The 16,393-nt window shown below is 36.4% G+C and overlaps 2 protein-coding genes and 1 pseudogene across 2 annotated transcripts; 2 read left to right on the forward strand and 1 right to left on the reverse strand.

Moving 5' to 3' along the window:
* Positions 1 to 367: 367 nt before the first annotated feature.
* Positions 368 to 3,562, reverse strand: LOC102238208 (annotated as a pseudogene).
* Positions 3,563 to 5,265: 1,703 nt separating this feature from the next.
* LOC111609626 (uncharacterized protein At5g50100, chloroplastic-like) lies at positions 5,266 to 7,225 on the forward strand. The gene is made up of 3 exons (XM_023338970.1): positions 5,266 to 5,590; positions 6,669 to 6,857; positions 6,944 to 7,225. The coding sequence occupies exons 1-3, from the start codon at positions 5,339 to 5,341 to the stop codon at positions 7,145 to 7,147; spliced, it is 645 nt and encodes a 214-aa protein (XP_023194738.1). The 5' UTR covers positions 5,266 to 5,338; the 3' UTR covers positions 7,148 to 7,225.
* Positions 7,226 to 10,163: 2,938 nt separating this feature from the next.
* Positions 10,164 to 16,037, forward strand: LOC102237946 (calcium-independent phospholipase A2-gamma-like). The gene is made up of 8 exons (XM_014469763.2): positions 10,164 to 11,326; positions 12,139 to 12,291; positions 12,383 to 12,540; positions 13,678 to 13,772; positions 13,884 to 14,055; positions 14,166 to 14,223; positions 14,325 to 14,519; positions 15,461 to 16,037. Exons 1-8 carry the CDS (start codon positions 10,196 to 10,198, stop codon positions 15,917 to 15,919), a joined length of 2,421 nt encoding a protein of 806 aa, XP_014325249.1. The 5' UTR covers positions 10,164 to 10,195; the 3' UTR covers positions 15,920 to 16,037.
* Positions 16,038 to 16,393: the final 356 nt, after the last annotated feature.

Consider the following 16,393-nt stretch of genomic DNA (forward strand, 5'->3'; position numbering starts at 1 on the left):
AAGAAAGCATATTTGCTCTATTTTGTGTAGGTCTGTCACTTAAAATTACTATAGAATATATAAATAACTAAACTTTTTCACATTTTGTCTTATTACAACTGAACATTTTCAATGTGTAAGAATATCTTTGAAAGTAATTGTATAAAATTACACATGACAACAAAATGTGGGAATATAAAGTTAGCCATTCAAAGGATTAAAATAATCTAACACATTTGCTCAAAATTTCCAGACAAATAGCTTTATTTTAAAAAGTAATACAACTGGAATACAATGTTTCTGATCTAAAACTATGAATCAAAACGCTTAATCTTGTGTTTCATTGCTTGTTTTCTCATTCTGGTTAATTTTAAGTTTCACTGCCTCTTCAGAAGTCCTTATTTCCACTGCTGTTCTGCCTGCAATCCTCATCCAGCTTCTTGTAGTTGTAATAATGCATGATGAAGAGAAAGACACCGGGCACCAGCATGAGCACACCACATGGATATTACATGTATTTGTAGTCCTTGAAAACATCAACCAGAGCCCCTGAAAGACAGAATGCAGAGTCGACGAGTCAACTTATGTTTCTGAAAAATTATACTTCATGAACATTGCTCACAAACCTGAAATGTGGGGTCCAAGAAGCACTGGTCCACACTTGATGATAGTGACAAGTCCAACTGCACTGGGGAAGCGATGAGCTCCTACAAGGTCCATCAGAACTTCAAAAGGTAGTGCAGAGAGCATTTCAATTGCCATCCCAAACGAAGACCACATAAACAACCATATCCAGATGCCAGTGGACAAAGTAGGTGGCAAACGCCATTGTATGAAACAGCAAAACTGGAAAAAGATTGTATTCTTGGTCTAATCCACCTGCTGTTGGCTAAGAATCCAGTAACTGGTCTGCTAAACATGTCCACCAAAGCAAAAATAGGAAGTAACAAAAGTGCTGAATATTCATCTGTCCTTTGATACTTAGCGTATGGAGCCAGAAACACAGCAGGAACAAAAGAGTCAAAAAACATGAAAACATTACCAATAAGATAAATGAGAAAGCCTCTGTGTGTGAAAAGGGAGATGTCTATATATCTGGAAACAAAGCTCTGACTTTTTTTTTTGTTTTTACTGCCTTTGACTGGAGGGTTAGCAGAAAATGAGCCAATATCCACAGCAGCAGCTTCTTCAGAGGTTTTCCTCCTGCTCACTGATGAGTCATTATTGGACTGGGATCGGGCTTATTTATTAACTGGTCTCATCAAAGCACCAGCCACACAGCAGTTCAGAACAATGGACCCCAGGACGAGAAAACTCCCTCTCCAACCAAAGGAATATAAAAGGAACTGATTGAGAGGGGCCAGAGTGGAAAGAACAACTGGACCTTCCACCATAGCGAGTCCATTTGCGAGTGGCTTTTTGACCTGAAAGTAAGTGCCGATGATTGTCAGAGCTGACTGCAGGTTGAAGACAAGACCAAAACCTTTTGAAAGAAAAAAAAAACGCTCATCATATTGGGAAGTAGAATAGTAAGAATACAGGGTTTTAGATATTTCTTATCAATAACTATCATAAAGATTGTACAATTGTATTATGTCCTTTTCCATTTAAATTCTCTAAATAAAATCTAATGCACATAAATAATTTCAGAAGTCACTTTGGATTCTGTGTGTTCAATTTAATCACCATACAAATCTAGCTGTTCTATGAAAACGTTGTTTTTCAAATGATTACAAATGAACACGGTAGGCAGGTCAGAGATAATGTTGTGGAGAGGCTCAAAGGGAGATTAGGATATAAAACAATATGTTTAGGTTGAAGCATCCGACAGAGCGCCATCCAGCATTTCAAAATGTATGTATGGCAAAAATGTAAATCTAGCAATACATGGAGGTTTGTCTGTCTGAAGTGACAGACCAGACAGAGAATTACTCGGAGAAGCAGTGAGAAACTGGTAACTCTGGAGGAGCAAAGATCCACAACTCATGTGGGAGAATCTGTTGATAGAAAACTGTCATCTATGTAGACCAATGTGTGGGATCCTTTATCACAACCACTGACGTCTATCAAAACTCCAAAAATCTCTTCTGTTTGGTCAATAGTTATGATTTGTTGCTGGAAATGGGCTGTTTTTATGATCAAATCCCTCTATGAGTCTTTAAACTGTTAGTCTCCATGTTTGAAGATATGGCTGGACAGAGATTCAAAGCTACCTTTCTGGCAGAGCAACAACTACAAATAAGCAGCCCAACAACAAAAGAATGGTTTAAATTTCCTATTTGGCCATCAACAAACACTGACGTGACCCATGGGAAGCTAATAACCCATGAAGGATCCTCCTTCACCCATGGGTATTATGAATAAGATAAATGAGATAAGTGTTAAAGGTAGCTGCATATTGGCAATGCTGGTTGGAAACCTGTTAGGGATGGCAAAAAGAGTTGACAGGAGGACCCTAAATAAACCCAAAATAATATCAAGATGCTTTCAACAGAGTAAAATGAAGCAGTCAAAGTCCAGATAGTGAGGTTGAGAATCAGAGGCAAGACATGAATATTGATGAGTACCAGTGATCTTCATCCAATCTAACTGAGCATGAGGGAAAGAAAAAACACACAAAGGATGCTATTGCTAGATGTGATCTGTAATTGCTGCACTTGCAGGTAGTTAAGTATTCACTCAAAGGAGATGAATACATATGCATTTCACATTTTTCAGATATTCCTGTGAAGAATTTATAAAGCAATGTATCCTTTTCCTTCCACTTCAGGAATATGTTCTATTTTGTGTTTGGGTCTGTCACATCAAATTGCAATGCAAATACTTATGCCAAGACTCTGAGGACAGACTTATTTTGCAATGATTTTGGCAAACATTAATATATATTCCATTGAACAAGTGCCAGTGACCTCACAGAGAAAGAAAACAAGGTCAAGTGACTGAAACAAAGCCAGTTCTTACTGAGCAACTTTAAGCAAACCTTTCAATACTAAAACTTAACCGTACAATAAGATGACATTTGTTATGCAAAAAGTAACAAAATACGTAAACATTAAGCCCCAAAAAAGTATTACTCAAGAAAATAAAATAAAAATAGTATTCAATTCCAATTACTCCAACACAGAGGTGAATTATGCTGGTTCCTAAAGAACTGATCACCATGCCAACGCACACCATGAGTCCATCGACCATGACCACAGGTCTGCTGACCTTTCAGTTTCTCTTAATTCAGTTAACCTTTCAACAACAAATAATAAATAAAAAGCTTTGCTAACATGTAGCTGTTCAAGCATACTAGTACCAGTAGAGCAAATTTTATAAGTGATTGTTGAATTTTTGTAAAAGTAGCCTCTGGCTGCTGCTGACCTCCTGCATACATAGATGCCAGGATGACTGAGGACACCCAGGCAATCTCACTGTAGGAAACTGAAACATATTCCTGAATTTCCTTGAAATAGATGGTGAGGGACTTGGGAAAGGCATAAGAGAATCCTATGGAGATGAAAGCGGCAAAGACGACAGTCCATCCCCAGCCTCCATCTGGTGGCGTGTAGCCTAGATTGGTTGCTGCTGCAGGTGGCATGTTCAATCCTCAGACTGGAAAGTGGAAACAGATAATAAGATGTGCACAGAGAACAAGCAACTGCAATTTTCTAAATACATTCTGGCCCAGTTTTATACTCCTTAATAAACAGATTGTTTTCCTCACCTCTGTGAGGTCCTTAAAACTATTCTGAGCAGTCTGTGAAACTATAGATTCCTCCCTCAGCACCCTGCTGCAGGTCCTTTGATCTCATCACATGTGCTTCCACAAAAAATGCAAGTGGCTGTTCACAACAAAAGCAGTAGCCCCTTCCTGAGGCGTGGAGCTCAAAAAAAAAAACAAAAAAAAACCTCAGCAAGTAACTAAAGATCAAGTGGAGAGTTATAAGAGTTTCATCATGCAATGCAACATTTCCTTTAAAAGTTACAGCATGTGTTGTTTTATCACATCAGTTTATGCCTGATACATCTTTGTGTAAGTTTTGTGGTGTTGGTTCGCAGATGATGCTTAACAGATGTTTTAACACATAATTTATTAGCACATAGAAGCCATAAAATAATGAAATTATATTTGATTTAGACATCCAAGTATAACATGGCACTGAAACAAAAATAATTGTGAGTTTTAAGATTTTAGAAACCATGCAAATTAAGAACATGTGTACAGTTGCAAAATCTAAACATTTTTAATAATTATTGCAAGAGGATAAACATTATAGAAAAAGGCATTCTTTCAGCAGGAAAACTATCTCAGTAAAGCCACATATGACAAATGTTTTATTAACCCAGGTACCAAAACTTTGTACACTTCCTCTTGCATGAAGGGCAGCACTTTGTCTTTTCCTATATTACAAGGTTAGTCCACACAGAAAGGGATCTTTGATCTTTCCTCTTTGCACAATCCCCCCATCTTCCACAAGACTGTCTGAAGATTTCCAGGGCCTTTGACAGAGAAAAAGAAGCACAGGTCTTCTGGCATAAATGTGTTTTTCTGGCACAACTCCTAAACATGCTGTCACCGAAAGGTTCCTGTGGAGACATGATGACCCCCTCTATTTGTTGCAGAAATTTTTAAAACTTCTTCAGTATTTGACCTTGACCTAAGGTTCCGTTTCTAAAATAAATGTCTTACTTAAATTCCCAGAAATCATACAGTCATAGATTCCGAAGTAGAAGTTGTTCATAGAAACCATGCTTGGCCTTAAGGATGTGAGTTTTAATTAAAAAAAAAATTATATAGATAGATAGATAGATAGATAGATAGATAGATAGATAGATAGATAGATAGATAGATAGATAGATAGATAGATAGATAGATAGATAGATAGATAGATAGATAGATAGATAGATAGATAGATAGATAGATGATAGATAGATAGATAGATAGATAGATAGATAGATAGATAGATAGATAGATAGATAGATAGATAGATAGATAGATAGATAGATAGATAGATAGATAGATAGATAGATAGATAGATAGATAGATAGATAGATAGATAGATAGATAGATAGATAGATAGATAGATAGATAGATAGATAGATAGAAAACAAATAAAAATAAAATAGTAAGGTAGTGGCTATGTGAAATTACAAAAGTTTTTTTTCTTTTATTTTATTTTACAAAATTAGAACGATTTGCAAATAGAGCGCATTACTGAGGTTCCAAGTTTATTAGATTCAATACAAAGACACTCCAAAAGGTGGCACTGTTTTTGGACCTAACTCAAGAAGAAGAGAAGCTCCGCTGTTATGTGTTCGTTCTTGATAAGTGAAACATAAACACTGTATTTTTATTTTTTTCTTCCATTCGCAGATGTTTACTTCGCCAAAGTTAAGGAACTTTCCAATAGCTTCAGCCTCATTCGGCTGGATTATTGAATCGATCGCTTTACAGTGTCTTATTCGAGTGGTTTTGTTAGTTATGTTTTGTAAAGTTAGAGTGGGTTTGGCCACGGCGGCTTCACTCAGGTTCCCCAGTTGTATAAATCCGACAGTGAAACTGGTGACGCCTGGGTTCTGTAGGCACCAGCGGAGGAACCTGAACTCCGAATCTGCAGGTGTCAGGGTGAGACATGCCTGTCCTTTCATTTTTCTGACAGCGAGCATTGACATCTCTGGGAAACGTAAATTGTGAAGCTCAGTTGTTGATTTCACATAAAAAAAATATAAAATTGTATTAAAAACTTTTCATTCTAGTGAAATCTTTCAAAGTTTAATCACTTACAAAATGAAGTCTATGCCAAAGGATTATTTTAAAATCAATCAGGCTGCTCTTGAAACATTGTGTAGTGATGAAACATATGCTTACTTTGAGAAATTTGAAAAATTACACTCCATACTGTTGCTGAACATGCCGTCATAGTGATGCTTTTTTCCCAAAATCTGCTCCATAATTATGTTTAAAAAAATGTTATCACAGCAGATGCATTTTTTTCATCGTGTAATGAATAAAAGCTCATTATTATCAGGTTATGAAGAAAATTATCACTCATGAAAAATAACCTTAGGCATAATAATGACATTATTGTTTTTTGCAGTCCCACACTGTGATGCACTGTGTATTTTGATAACTTCCTGTTTCCCCACCCTCCAAAAAAATCCCCTTTTTTCTCTTATATATCCAGAAATAGGCCATCATTGCTCCTCTGAACAATATGGTTAATTTATACATAATAAGCAGCATTATTGACAAAATAATCCCACTCATAAACAAGAATCATCTTTCTTAATTCTGACATCTTTTTATCAGAACCAATGTAAATGTTTTGGGTTGGACCACAGAGACCAGCATTCACTCCCCATGTGCATCAAAGACACTGTCATCAGCTCACACATTTCTGTTGCTACTGACCACTACCTACCAGGCACAACCAACTAGAGCTGAAGGTTTGGGATTTTCTCTGAAACTTGTCAAAATCCTTATACTTGCCAAATTTGGCTGATTATAACACATCGTTTGAAGATATAATATTCATATTTTGGTTAATAAGTCCTATTCACCACACATTTTTAGGTAAATACTGAACATGTTCTAGTTAATGCAGTCTGCTTTTCATTTGTTTGTGCTTATGTTTTGTTTTTTTGTTGTTGTGAATGAGTAAAATCCAACAGATTAAAGTGTTTTAATCTCTATTCTACTCCAGGTGTTGTATGATGAGTTGTGTCCCATCTGCATGACAGAGATCCGCTTCCTCCAGTTCCTGCAAAGAAACCAGCCTGGGAAAGTTCATTTTATTGACATCTCTAGCCCAGGCTACGACGGCGCAAAATACAATGATGTCACCTATGAGATGGCCATGGAGGAAATGACTGTAATCGATGAGAAAGACGAGGTTAACGCTTAACACAACAACTTAACTGAGACTTAAAGAATCTGAATGCTAAAATGCACTTACATCTTTACTTTTTGCATTGTCAGGTGCATCGCGGCGTTCCAGCGTTTGCAGTGATGTATGGCGCCGTTGGGCTCGGCTGGTTGGGCCACTTTATGATGTGGTCACCGGTGAGGCCGTTTTTGGATAAGTCATACGCCATCTTTGCAAGGAATCGACTTAAGTGGACTGGACGGGCAGAGGATTGCACAACAGGACGCTGTGAAAAGAAATCAGTTGACTCCTCCTAACTTCCTTCATTAATAAAATGAGCTACTGTATATTTATTGATATGAATATGTTGCATATTTTACTGCAGGAAAATCTAATTAAAATACTTCGATGTAAGTGTGGTAAAGACTTTATGCTTTTTCATATATATATATATATAAGGTGTGTCGTTCTGACTTGATGCTTTTTATTTTGTCCGGATCAATGAAAAATACTTTGAAAACATTTGAACTGCAGCAAGAATGGGGGGAAAAGCAAAGACTGAAATTAGACGAGGCTGCATTTTGATTAGCAAAACGGATCCTATCTGATTCTAAACAATGTTCTCACATTTAATATCAAAAGTACAACTAATAATGTTTGCATTTGTTTTATGGAGTTCATATTGAGTGACACTATTTTCTGTTCAACTTGTATTCTCAACAGCTCAGAGAAATGTCTCCTGGAACAAATGTTTAACATTTAAGCAGCAAAAGATGCCGGATCAGACAAAACAATCTGATAGACTGTGATGCCATTTCGGTCAGATTTTCTAAATTAGTTTATAGTGGGAATAAGTTACATTACACACTTTCATGATGTAAACTCAATTTGTAAATTCATGCTAACAGTAAAAAAGGAAAGGATTTGAAATTGCATAATAGTGTGACATTTGTTTTACAAACTATCTTTGTCTATCAACTACAGTACTGTATTGCATTTGCAGAAACATGACCGAGTGAGCGCTCTTAGCAGCAAACTGTCTTTGACGTATATCTCTCCGGTAACCTTGTCAACACGAATTTAGGTATTTAGGAGAAAATAAGCAACTTATGAATAATCTGAATGTACTTTATACGCGTTGGAAAACTTTCATCTTTGTAAGTATTTATGTATTTGGAAGACACTTAGGCGTTGTTGTTGATAAAATGTAGAGCAGTGTACATACTTTTTGAGTGCAGCATTAAGATAAGTATCATTTAGAAGTGTATTTTTCTTATTTTTCTTTCTGTTGTATTTCAGTTATAAAAACGTTTTAAGTGTAGCATTAAGATGAGTGTATTGGCTAGTAATGCATTTTTCCATTACTGTTATATTTCAGTTTCAAAAACGTTTTGTGTGCGGCATTATGAGGATATTAGCTATTGATGTATTTTTGCGTTTTGTTGTATTTACAAAAATCCATTTATACAAGATCTTCAGTTAAGAAAAGCAAGTTTCCGTTCTATTATTTGTTGGCTGGCTGTCTAGCTACACATAGTTATGTATTAAGGACAGCACAATTAGAGTAAAGTTTTAATCTGTTTAATGGAGCTCATTTTGAGTGACAACACTATTTTCTGATCAGCAGTTCAGTCTTGTATTTTCATCATCAACCCAGAAAGACGTGCCCTCTGGCAAACAGGCTGGTAGATGACAAACAATCAACAACAACAAAAAACCTTTAAGCAGCAAAAGATGCCTGATCAGACAATAAAGCAATTTGAAAGACAGACAGAAAACGAGTTCTGCTATAGCAACTGTTCTATTTTGTTAAATGTATTGTGCAGAGATAAGACTGAAAGTCACTGAAGCAAAATGCAGTCAATTTCCTGTCATACCAGAAAATCAGATTATTTTTTTTTCAAAAGCAAATAAATAAGACTGTGAGGAGACTGCCACTAGATGCCACTGTAAGTCTGCATTATTATGAGCAGACTTAAAGGAGAGAAATCTTTGCTGTGATATGTCAAACCCCTGACACTTCATTTTGTTTGTAAGTAATCCTTTAATATTATGTTCAAGCAGATACAAGCATACAAACATTCCTGAAAGGTAAAGTTAGATGAATACCACCAATGTGTTGCATGTTCGTCATCTGAAAAGTTACACAAGTTAGTTGTGTAGGACTGTAGTTTGCACAAAATGTTTCTGTTGTGGAAAAAAAACCAGACGCAATTCAGTTTTCATCCTTTTGATTTTTTTTCTTTTTTTTGCCAGAAAGAAACATGATGAGATTATATGTTTGGGGTGAACCTGTGAGTGTAAATAATATTTTTTTTAAGAGTGAAAGATGTCAATATTTCAAGATGACATTCAAATGAGTTATAAGAACATTTTAAATCTTGATATATTAGAACATCATTTAAGATATATATTGTGTGTGTTTGACTCTGTGTGTGATGAGATGTGACGTACCGACTAACAGCTCAGAGACACTCTCTCTTGCCAATTCTAGATTTTCCAGGAATGACAACATGACTTCATGACATAGCTTCATTTTATGACGATTGACTGAACTGGTCCAAAACTCCAGCAGTCCACAAACAGAACCGCTCCCACCCAAAGTCTGGATCAACACAATACGGCAATTTTTTTTCATGCAATTGCCACAGGTAAAAATTTGAAGTTGCTCTTTGGTGAGGTTTTGTTTACCCAAATTGTTTGTCCCCAGAAGCTTACTAGAGTAGGATTTAAGACAAAACAAGGATTTATTTTTTAGGTAAATCTGTTGATCAAATCTGCTATGAAGGTTAAGGTATGATCATTTAGATCACACCTTTGCCCTGTCACAGTAAAAGTAATCAGAGTAGGTAACTCGCCAAAGTAGTCAAATTGCTTACTTTGACTATTTCTTTGCAAATGACATATGCATAATCAAGGTCAAGGTTCTATATTCTGTTTACCTTCTTTCACAGATGTTTTGAACAATCAAGCTTGGGATAATATTCCCATTAAGCAGTTCTAGGAAACAAGCTAGAGCAGAACATGTTGCCGAATGCCAAATAAAGGTTACCCTTTTCTAATTTTGGGGGAAAAGACAACTGACTAAATTTTTACCTTCACTTCACTTTGGTTTCTCAGTCAAGTGCATTTTTTTGCAAGACACTGTGTGTAAATCAAACATTTGTAATATATATATATATATATTTATATATGTACATGTCACTGTGCATGATGTACTGTAGGTCTTAATTTGTCAATGATTGATCAGTTGGATTCATTAAGATTGTGTTATGGATTTTTTTCTAGGTTGCAGTTGATTATGTTGCAACAGAGAAGAGGTGTCCACAACAAGTCTGGGAGCTGCATACCACATTGAGTCAAGAATGGGTCATCCATTTTGCCCTGTCTTATGCTCAGGTGTCGCTAAGAGGACTTTAATATCATGCAGGAATATGTACACAATGATCTGTCTCAAAAGAGACCAATCCCTTTTTACACTGGCACTTTGTCCAAACTCATTCAGGCTTTATACATTTAATAGCAGTGCAAAGCTCTTTACAAGTTATGCTTCAATCTTCTTTAATCTCCGTTATCTGTGTTTTTATCCATTTACTAATAAGGAGGCATTTAAAACCAAAGCTCCAGTTGGGATTTTTAATGCACCCGTACTGAAAAGTCACCCACTGTCCAGACACTTTAACATTTACCTTAAGAGGAGACATGTTGTTGGGTTTGCTGAAAATGGCAGTTTTGTTGCAACAGTTCCTGAATATCAGTACCAGTCACAAAAGCGCAGGTTTAGTCAGTGGTCAGCTGCAACTCAAAAAAAACCAGGAGGTAGCAGCCCAGCACAGTCTTCGAAATCCAAAGAGAAACAGAAAGAGCCAGAGACTGTTGCCTCCAGTGATGACAAGTCTGAACTGGATTTATTTCACATCAGCTCTTTGGCTACAGTATTTGGGGAGACCTTCGATTATGTTGCCAAACATGTCAACTCAGTGTTCTCTTTGGATGAGACTGGTCAAAAGAAAGACCTATCATCTATGTCCCGGAGGGTGAAGAAGAAGAAAAAAATCCCAGACTCTGGTGAAAAGCCTCAAGTTAAACAACATATACAACAGACAACAATGGAACACCAAAATGACCCCAACACCTCTGAGGAATTATTCCCTCACACTGCGGAACACATCAATAAATACTTTGGCGCCAGCGATGATGTAGATGAAGCTCACAGTGACAAAGAACTTCCTGTCTCAACAAAACCTACCTCAAAAGCTGCAAGCTTGGAAGACAGTTATTCTCAGACATCAACTCATATCAATCAGTATTTTAGATCACAAAGTGAACAGAAGGACCCTAATACAAAGACAGACCTGGCATCCTTACAGAAAACATCTTTGATGGACGTCTTTCGCCGTCCCACTGCTGCTGCTTCACGTTTCTTGAGGTCAATTTTTCAGGAGACTGAAGTCACTCCTGCTGTGGCTTTACCAGAGATCACAATAAATAATAGGGTGAGCTGATCTGACACGTTAAATAGCGTTCATACCTGCTGAACTTGTTCACATTTTGTCACATTACAACCAGTAACCCTAAAATAGATAGTAAATAGATAAATAGTTTTGTGTAATAGACCAACTTTAATTATTTTGAAGAAGGATAAGGATAGTTTTAATCTGATGCCCTAAAAACGGTTCAGGGCAATAATATAACTCAGAAGACATCTCACTAGTTAATTTAATTATATTTTTACTTTTATCTGTACTGTGAATGCCTTAGAGGTTTATTGAAGAATATTACAAACAGCATCATAACGACAAACAAACACATCAGAGATGGTTGGAGATAAATTTGTGGAGAAATCTAAAGCAGGATTAGGTTATAAAACAATACTGCAAGCTTTGAATATATATAATCTCTCAATCTATCATCCAGGAGTATGTATGATAACGTCCTCTTGTTAGATGGGACCAGCAGTTCACTTTCATTACAGAATGGGCAAAAATAATTCAGTCTCTTGATGTACCGGTAAAAAAAACAAAACATTCACTTCTAGCCTAAATAGCATCAATACGTGGTTTTGCACACTATTATTTTCAGATTTTTAATTTGTAAAATGCAATCAGTTCACATATTTCCGTATAGCTTCACTATCTCCAACCTGTGTTGGTGTATCACATTAATCCCCTTTAACACACATTGAAGTTTGTGTTTTTTACATGCTAATGTTTTAAAACTTTCAAGAGGTATTAAGATTTTATATGGTCTTTTGCCTCATATGAGTTTCTCAGACTTTTAAAGCTCTGCAAACGTTGTGTATTTTCAGTGTGTCTTGACCCGCAGACATGCAGAGGAGACCACGCTTAGGTTAATATTGAGACTAGGACAAGCCTCAACTCCAGACGCTATGACTGCCTGCATAGAAGTACTCAATGAACACCTTATCCGCTTCCCAGCATGCAAGTCTTTTATCTGGCAGGTCTTGTGAACATTTGTGTCAAAGAAAGGGTTACAAATGTTTAAAAAGCTTAAAATATATATAAAAATCCAAGATGCTTTTTGTTTCCCAGGGGACATCTATAGTCAACCTGTTGAGACTGCGGCGAACTTACAAACACCATCAAGGACTGCAGGCCACTATAAGAGAAGCCTTTGCTCTGATTGGTTATGTGGATCCAGTCAAAGGTCGTGGCATCAGAGTTCTCTCCATTGATGGGGGAGGTACAAGGTTAGTAAATATTGGAAACTTTACTGTTAATAAGTTATGGTGCACAAAGTAAATGAACTACAGTAATTGCTTTCTTTAACTAAATTCTGCAATATGGTGGTACCTGTTCATAAAGTATTATAGATCAGCTGTTTTCACTTAATCTTGGAGTAAATCAAAATAAAATAATGTGTCATATTATCCAAGACAGACATGTAGCAGAAAAAGTCCATTTTAAATGAATACTGAGGAAATACTAAGGACAAAAATAGGAATCAGTGAACATCAATGCTAGAACCAGCATCTTCAGCAAATATTTCAATTTGATTAAGTCCTTATTTAGTGTCAGTTCACATTTGCTGTAATTTAAATGAACTTTACAACACAAGCACAAATAATTAATATCTAATTATGTAGAATCCAAGTCAATCAAAATTCCATACAAATAGATCCAATCCATTCTATTAAAATCTAGTCATATAGTTAGATTAAGACTTTAATGCATTATAGTCAAACTCAGAAGGTATTAAATGCTAATTGTTAGAAAATATGACCTTTTAAGGGAGCCGGTCAATTGATTTAAAGCTTAATTTAGCAATCCCTCATTCTGAGTAAGTATGTGACAAAGGTCTTTCCATAAATTATTCAGATGCTTCACTCCGCCTACAAGAGCTTTTCTTTATCAGTTTGTTTCCTGTATATCATAAAACATATATGTCCACAAAATTAATTTTTGTCAAACTCTTTAGTTTTATAATTTAATCAAACATGTATCTCAATCAAGATTGTACTGAGAGACATTTGTTACAAATTAGACATGTTCTTCTAATGCATAATGCTGATTACAACAATCCAATTCTAGATACATTTGCAAAATTCAAACTTTGTATAACAATTATTCCAGTCATTTTTTTCTATTTTAAAATGACTTTTGAACCATGAAAAATGACTTTTTTTTTATGACTACATTGTTTTTAGAAGTATTTCTACACTTTACAAAAACCAACGTCAATGTTTTGAGATTTTATGTAATAGTTCAAAACATGATAGAAAGTTTAAGGAGAAGGATACATGATTTTCAGTTTTTGTTTGGTTTTTAGGGGTTTTCGCAAATAAAAATTGGAAAACTGTAAATACTTCTGTTCTTTCATTTCCCAGAGGTGTTGTACCTCTCCAGTTACTAAAGATACTAGAAGACGAGACCGGCAGAAAGATTTACCAGCTGTTTGACTACATCTGTGGAGTGAGCACAGGTAAAAACTAAAAAACAAGAAAGAAAACAAGCTAAGTCTGACATGTCAAGATATTTCTGTTTTAATATATATTTGTGTCACCTTAAAGTCATTGCTTCTTTATGCTAAAAGGAGCCATCTTAGCTTTCATGTTGGGGCTGGCCCGTGTTTCTCTGGAGGAGTGTACTGAAATGTACCGTCAAATTGGAACCGAGGTTTTCAAGCAAAACCCGCTAGTTGGCACCGTGAACATGGGATGGAGTCATTCCTACTATGATACCGCAACCTGGGAGAAAATACTACAGTACGTACTCTGAAAAAATCTATTTATATGCATTAGAATGAAACTTAATGAACATTTACAATGAGATATAAGTTATACTCCCCACATGTTACCTATTTCACTTGAACAAGGGAGACGCTGGGTTCTGAGCTGCTTATTAAAACATCCAGAAACAAGTGCACTCCAAAGGTAAAGACAATATCTTCTTTCAAAATTGATGAGGTGTGATATTTAGGTTAAAGCTGGACCACATTAAGCTTTGCAACGAAGGATTTGTTCCTATGTTTCAGGTTGCAGCTATCAGTGCAGTTGTGAACTGGGGCACAGGCCCTAAGGCCTTTGTGTTTCGCAACTACAGCCACAAACCAGGCTGCCCAAGCCGCTTTTCAGGAGGGTCAAGCCACAAGATGTGGGAGGCAGTGCGTGCATCATCAGCCGCACCTGGATACTTCCAGGAGTTTCTTTTGCAGAATGACATCCACCAGGTTATAAAGTTGTCTGCAATAAAACTATTAATGTAAAATATTCATCACCTAATCACAAACATGTCCCATAACCATGCATTCTTAAAATCATCTTGAATTCATGCATCCAAAATTAAATTAATTGAAAAACAATAATTTGATATTTTTTATATCAATCACAGGTATCAAATTTTGTCTTGGCAGGACTATTTATTTAGGACTATAAATAGACCAAGAGTAAAACTACTCTTTCTGTGTGTTTTTTTGTTTTTGTTTTTTTTTTTCCTGGAACTTTATGTCAGGAAAATGTTTGAGACACATGCAGACATCTTCATTGCATTCTGTGACTCTATGCGATTGAGGCTACCGATAACTAGCTGCTGATATATTTTTGCTTTTTAGCGAGCTAACCAGCTTTGTTGCATCTATTATGGTTAAGTGCAACTTTATCATCGGTTGGCTGGTTGATGTTCGTCTTCACTTCTGTTGCCAACCTGTATGATTCTACATATAGGCTGTGCAAACATGTTTGGCACTACAGGGTTTAAGACTATTGAGAGCCATACAGAGTATGAAAAAACTGCTGCCAAGAGTCGCAAAAGACCACAGAAATGTCACAGTTTAGATCCACATACATTGCTAAATCTTCCCAGAAAACAGTCGGCGGGACTGCTACTATTAGCACTGATCTAAGAGCAGAATTTGTTGTGACACAAACTCTGAAGTCGGAGGTTTAATGGATTTTAAGCCACATAAAATGTAGTGAGGAATTGCTGAGCAGTTCCTTTTGTTATAGTTTTTCATTGCTACAGCAATGAGTGATAAACATATTGACATGTAATATCTATGCAACAGTGAGAGGTGATATCTGAGCTAGAATGTTGGATTGACTTCCTTTAGCTCTTGTAAACTGTACAGCATGTGTGTGGAATTAAATCTGAATCTGTGCTCTGTCGCTGCAGGACGGAGGAATCATCATGAACAATCCCTGCACCCTGGCGGTCCACGAGAGCCGGTTGATGTGGCCCAACACACCCTTTCAGTGCGTGCTGTCCCTTGGCACTGGACGCTATGACGATGTCAAGAGGAGCCCTTCCACCTTCACGAGCCTTCGAGCCAATATCAATAACCTGATCTTCAGCGCCACCGACACTGAAGGGGTCCACACCCTCTTGGGCGATTTGCTGCCCCCAGATGTCTACTTCCGCTTCAACCCCATGATGAATGCTGACGTGTCCTTGGATGAGAATCATCCTGAGACACTGGATAAGCTTGTGACAGATACTCAGGACTACCTGAACATAAATCGGTCCAAAGTAGCTAAGCTGTGTTTAGTTCTAAGCACACAGCGCTCATCTATGAGCCAAGCCAAGGACTGGCTTAGTCAGAGGACTTGGGAAATAAAGAAGACGCTGATATGATTTGGTGAGCTGCAGCTTTTCTACATGTCAGTTTGTGCATTGCTGTGAAGCACATTTACAAATGATACAGAAAAATAGCAAAAGAATGTATGGAATAAATAAAAAAGAATAAATACAACAGATTTTATGTTTTTGACACTTGTTTGTACAATGTCAAGAAATTTATTTCACAGAACTTCTTGAGTTGTGCTCAGTTTAGACGAACTATCAAAGAAACAAATAAGGTAGCACCTTCTCTTGTGTTATTGCATTTGTTTGCTCTCTTTATGTGTTTTCTTTATTGGTTTCAAACAAATGTGCTAAACAATATTACAATAAGATGACATAAGACAAAATAAGCAACTCTCATCAGAAAGGATTTCATTTAACAGTTCATTTTATGTAATGTGAACTACATTTACGATAGTCCAGTTTACACTGTAATATGTTCAGAATTATTTTAGAGCTGTCTTTGTTAACATATTTTATATATAT

Source organism: Xiphophorus maculatus, chromosome 1, assembly GCF_002775205.1.
Source record: "Xiphophorus maculatus strain JP 163 A chromosome 1, X_maculatus-5.0-male, whole genome shotgun sequence".
Taxonomy (NCBI): Eukaryota; Metazoa; Chordata; class Actinopteri; order Cyprinodontiformes; family Poeciliidae; genus Xiphophorus; species Xiphophorus maculatus.

Coding starts and splice junctions, on each gene's coding strand:
- LOC111609626 (XM_023338970.1), top strand. CDS start 5,339: ATGTTTACTTCGCCAAAGTTAAGGAACTTTCCAATAGCTTCAGCCTCA. Junction 5,591..6,668: donor CCGAATCTGCAGGTGTCAGG/GTGAGACATGCC, acceptor ATTCTACTCCAG/GTGTTGTATGATGAGTTGTG. Junction 6,858..6,943: donor TAATCGATGAGAAAGACGAG/GTTAACGCTTAA, acceptor TTGCATTGTCAG/GTGCATCGCGGCGTTCCAGC.
- LOC102237946 (XM_014469763.2), top strand. CDS start 10,196: ATGGGTCATCCATTTTGCCCTGTCTTATGCTCAGGTGTCGCTAAGAGG. Junction 12,292..12,382: donor GCAAGTCTTTTATCTGGCAG/GTCTTGTGAACA, acceptor TTTGTTTCCCAG/GGGACATCTATAGTCAACCT. Junction 13,773..13,883: donor CATCTGTGGAGTGAGCACAG/GTAAAAACTAAA, acceptor TTATGCTAAAAG/GAGCCATCTTAGCTTTCATG.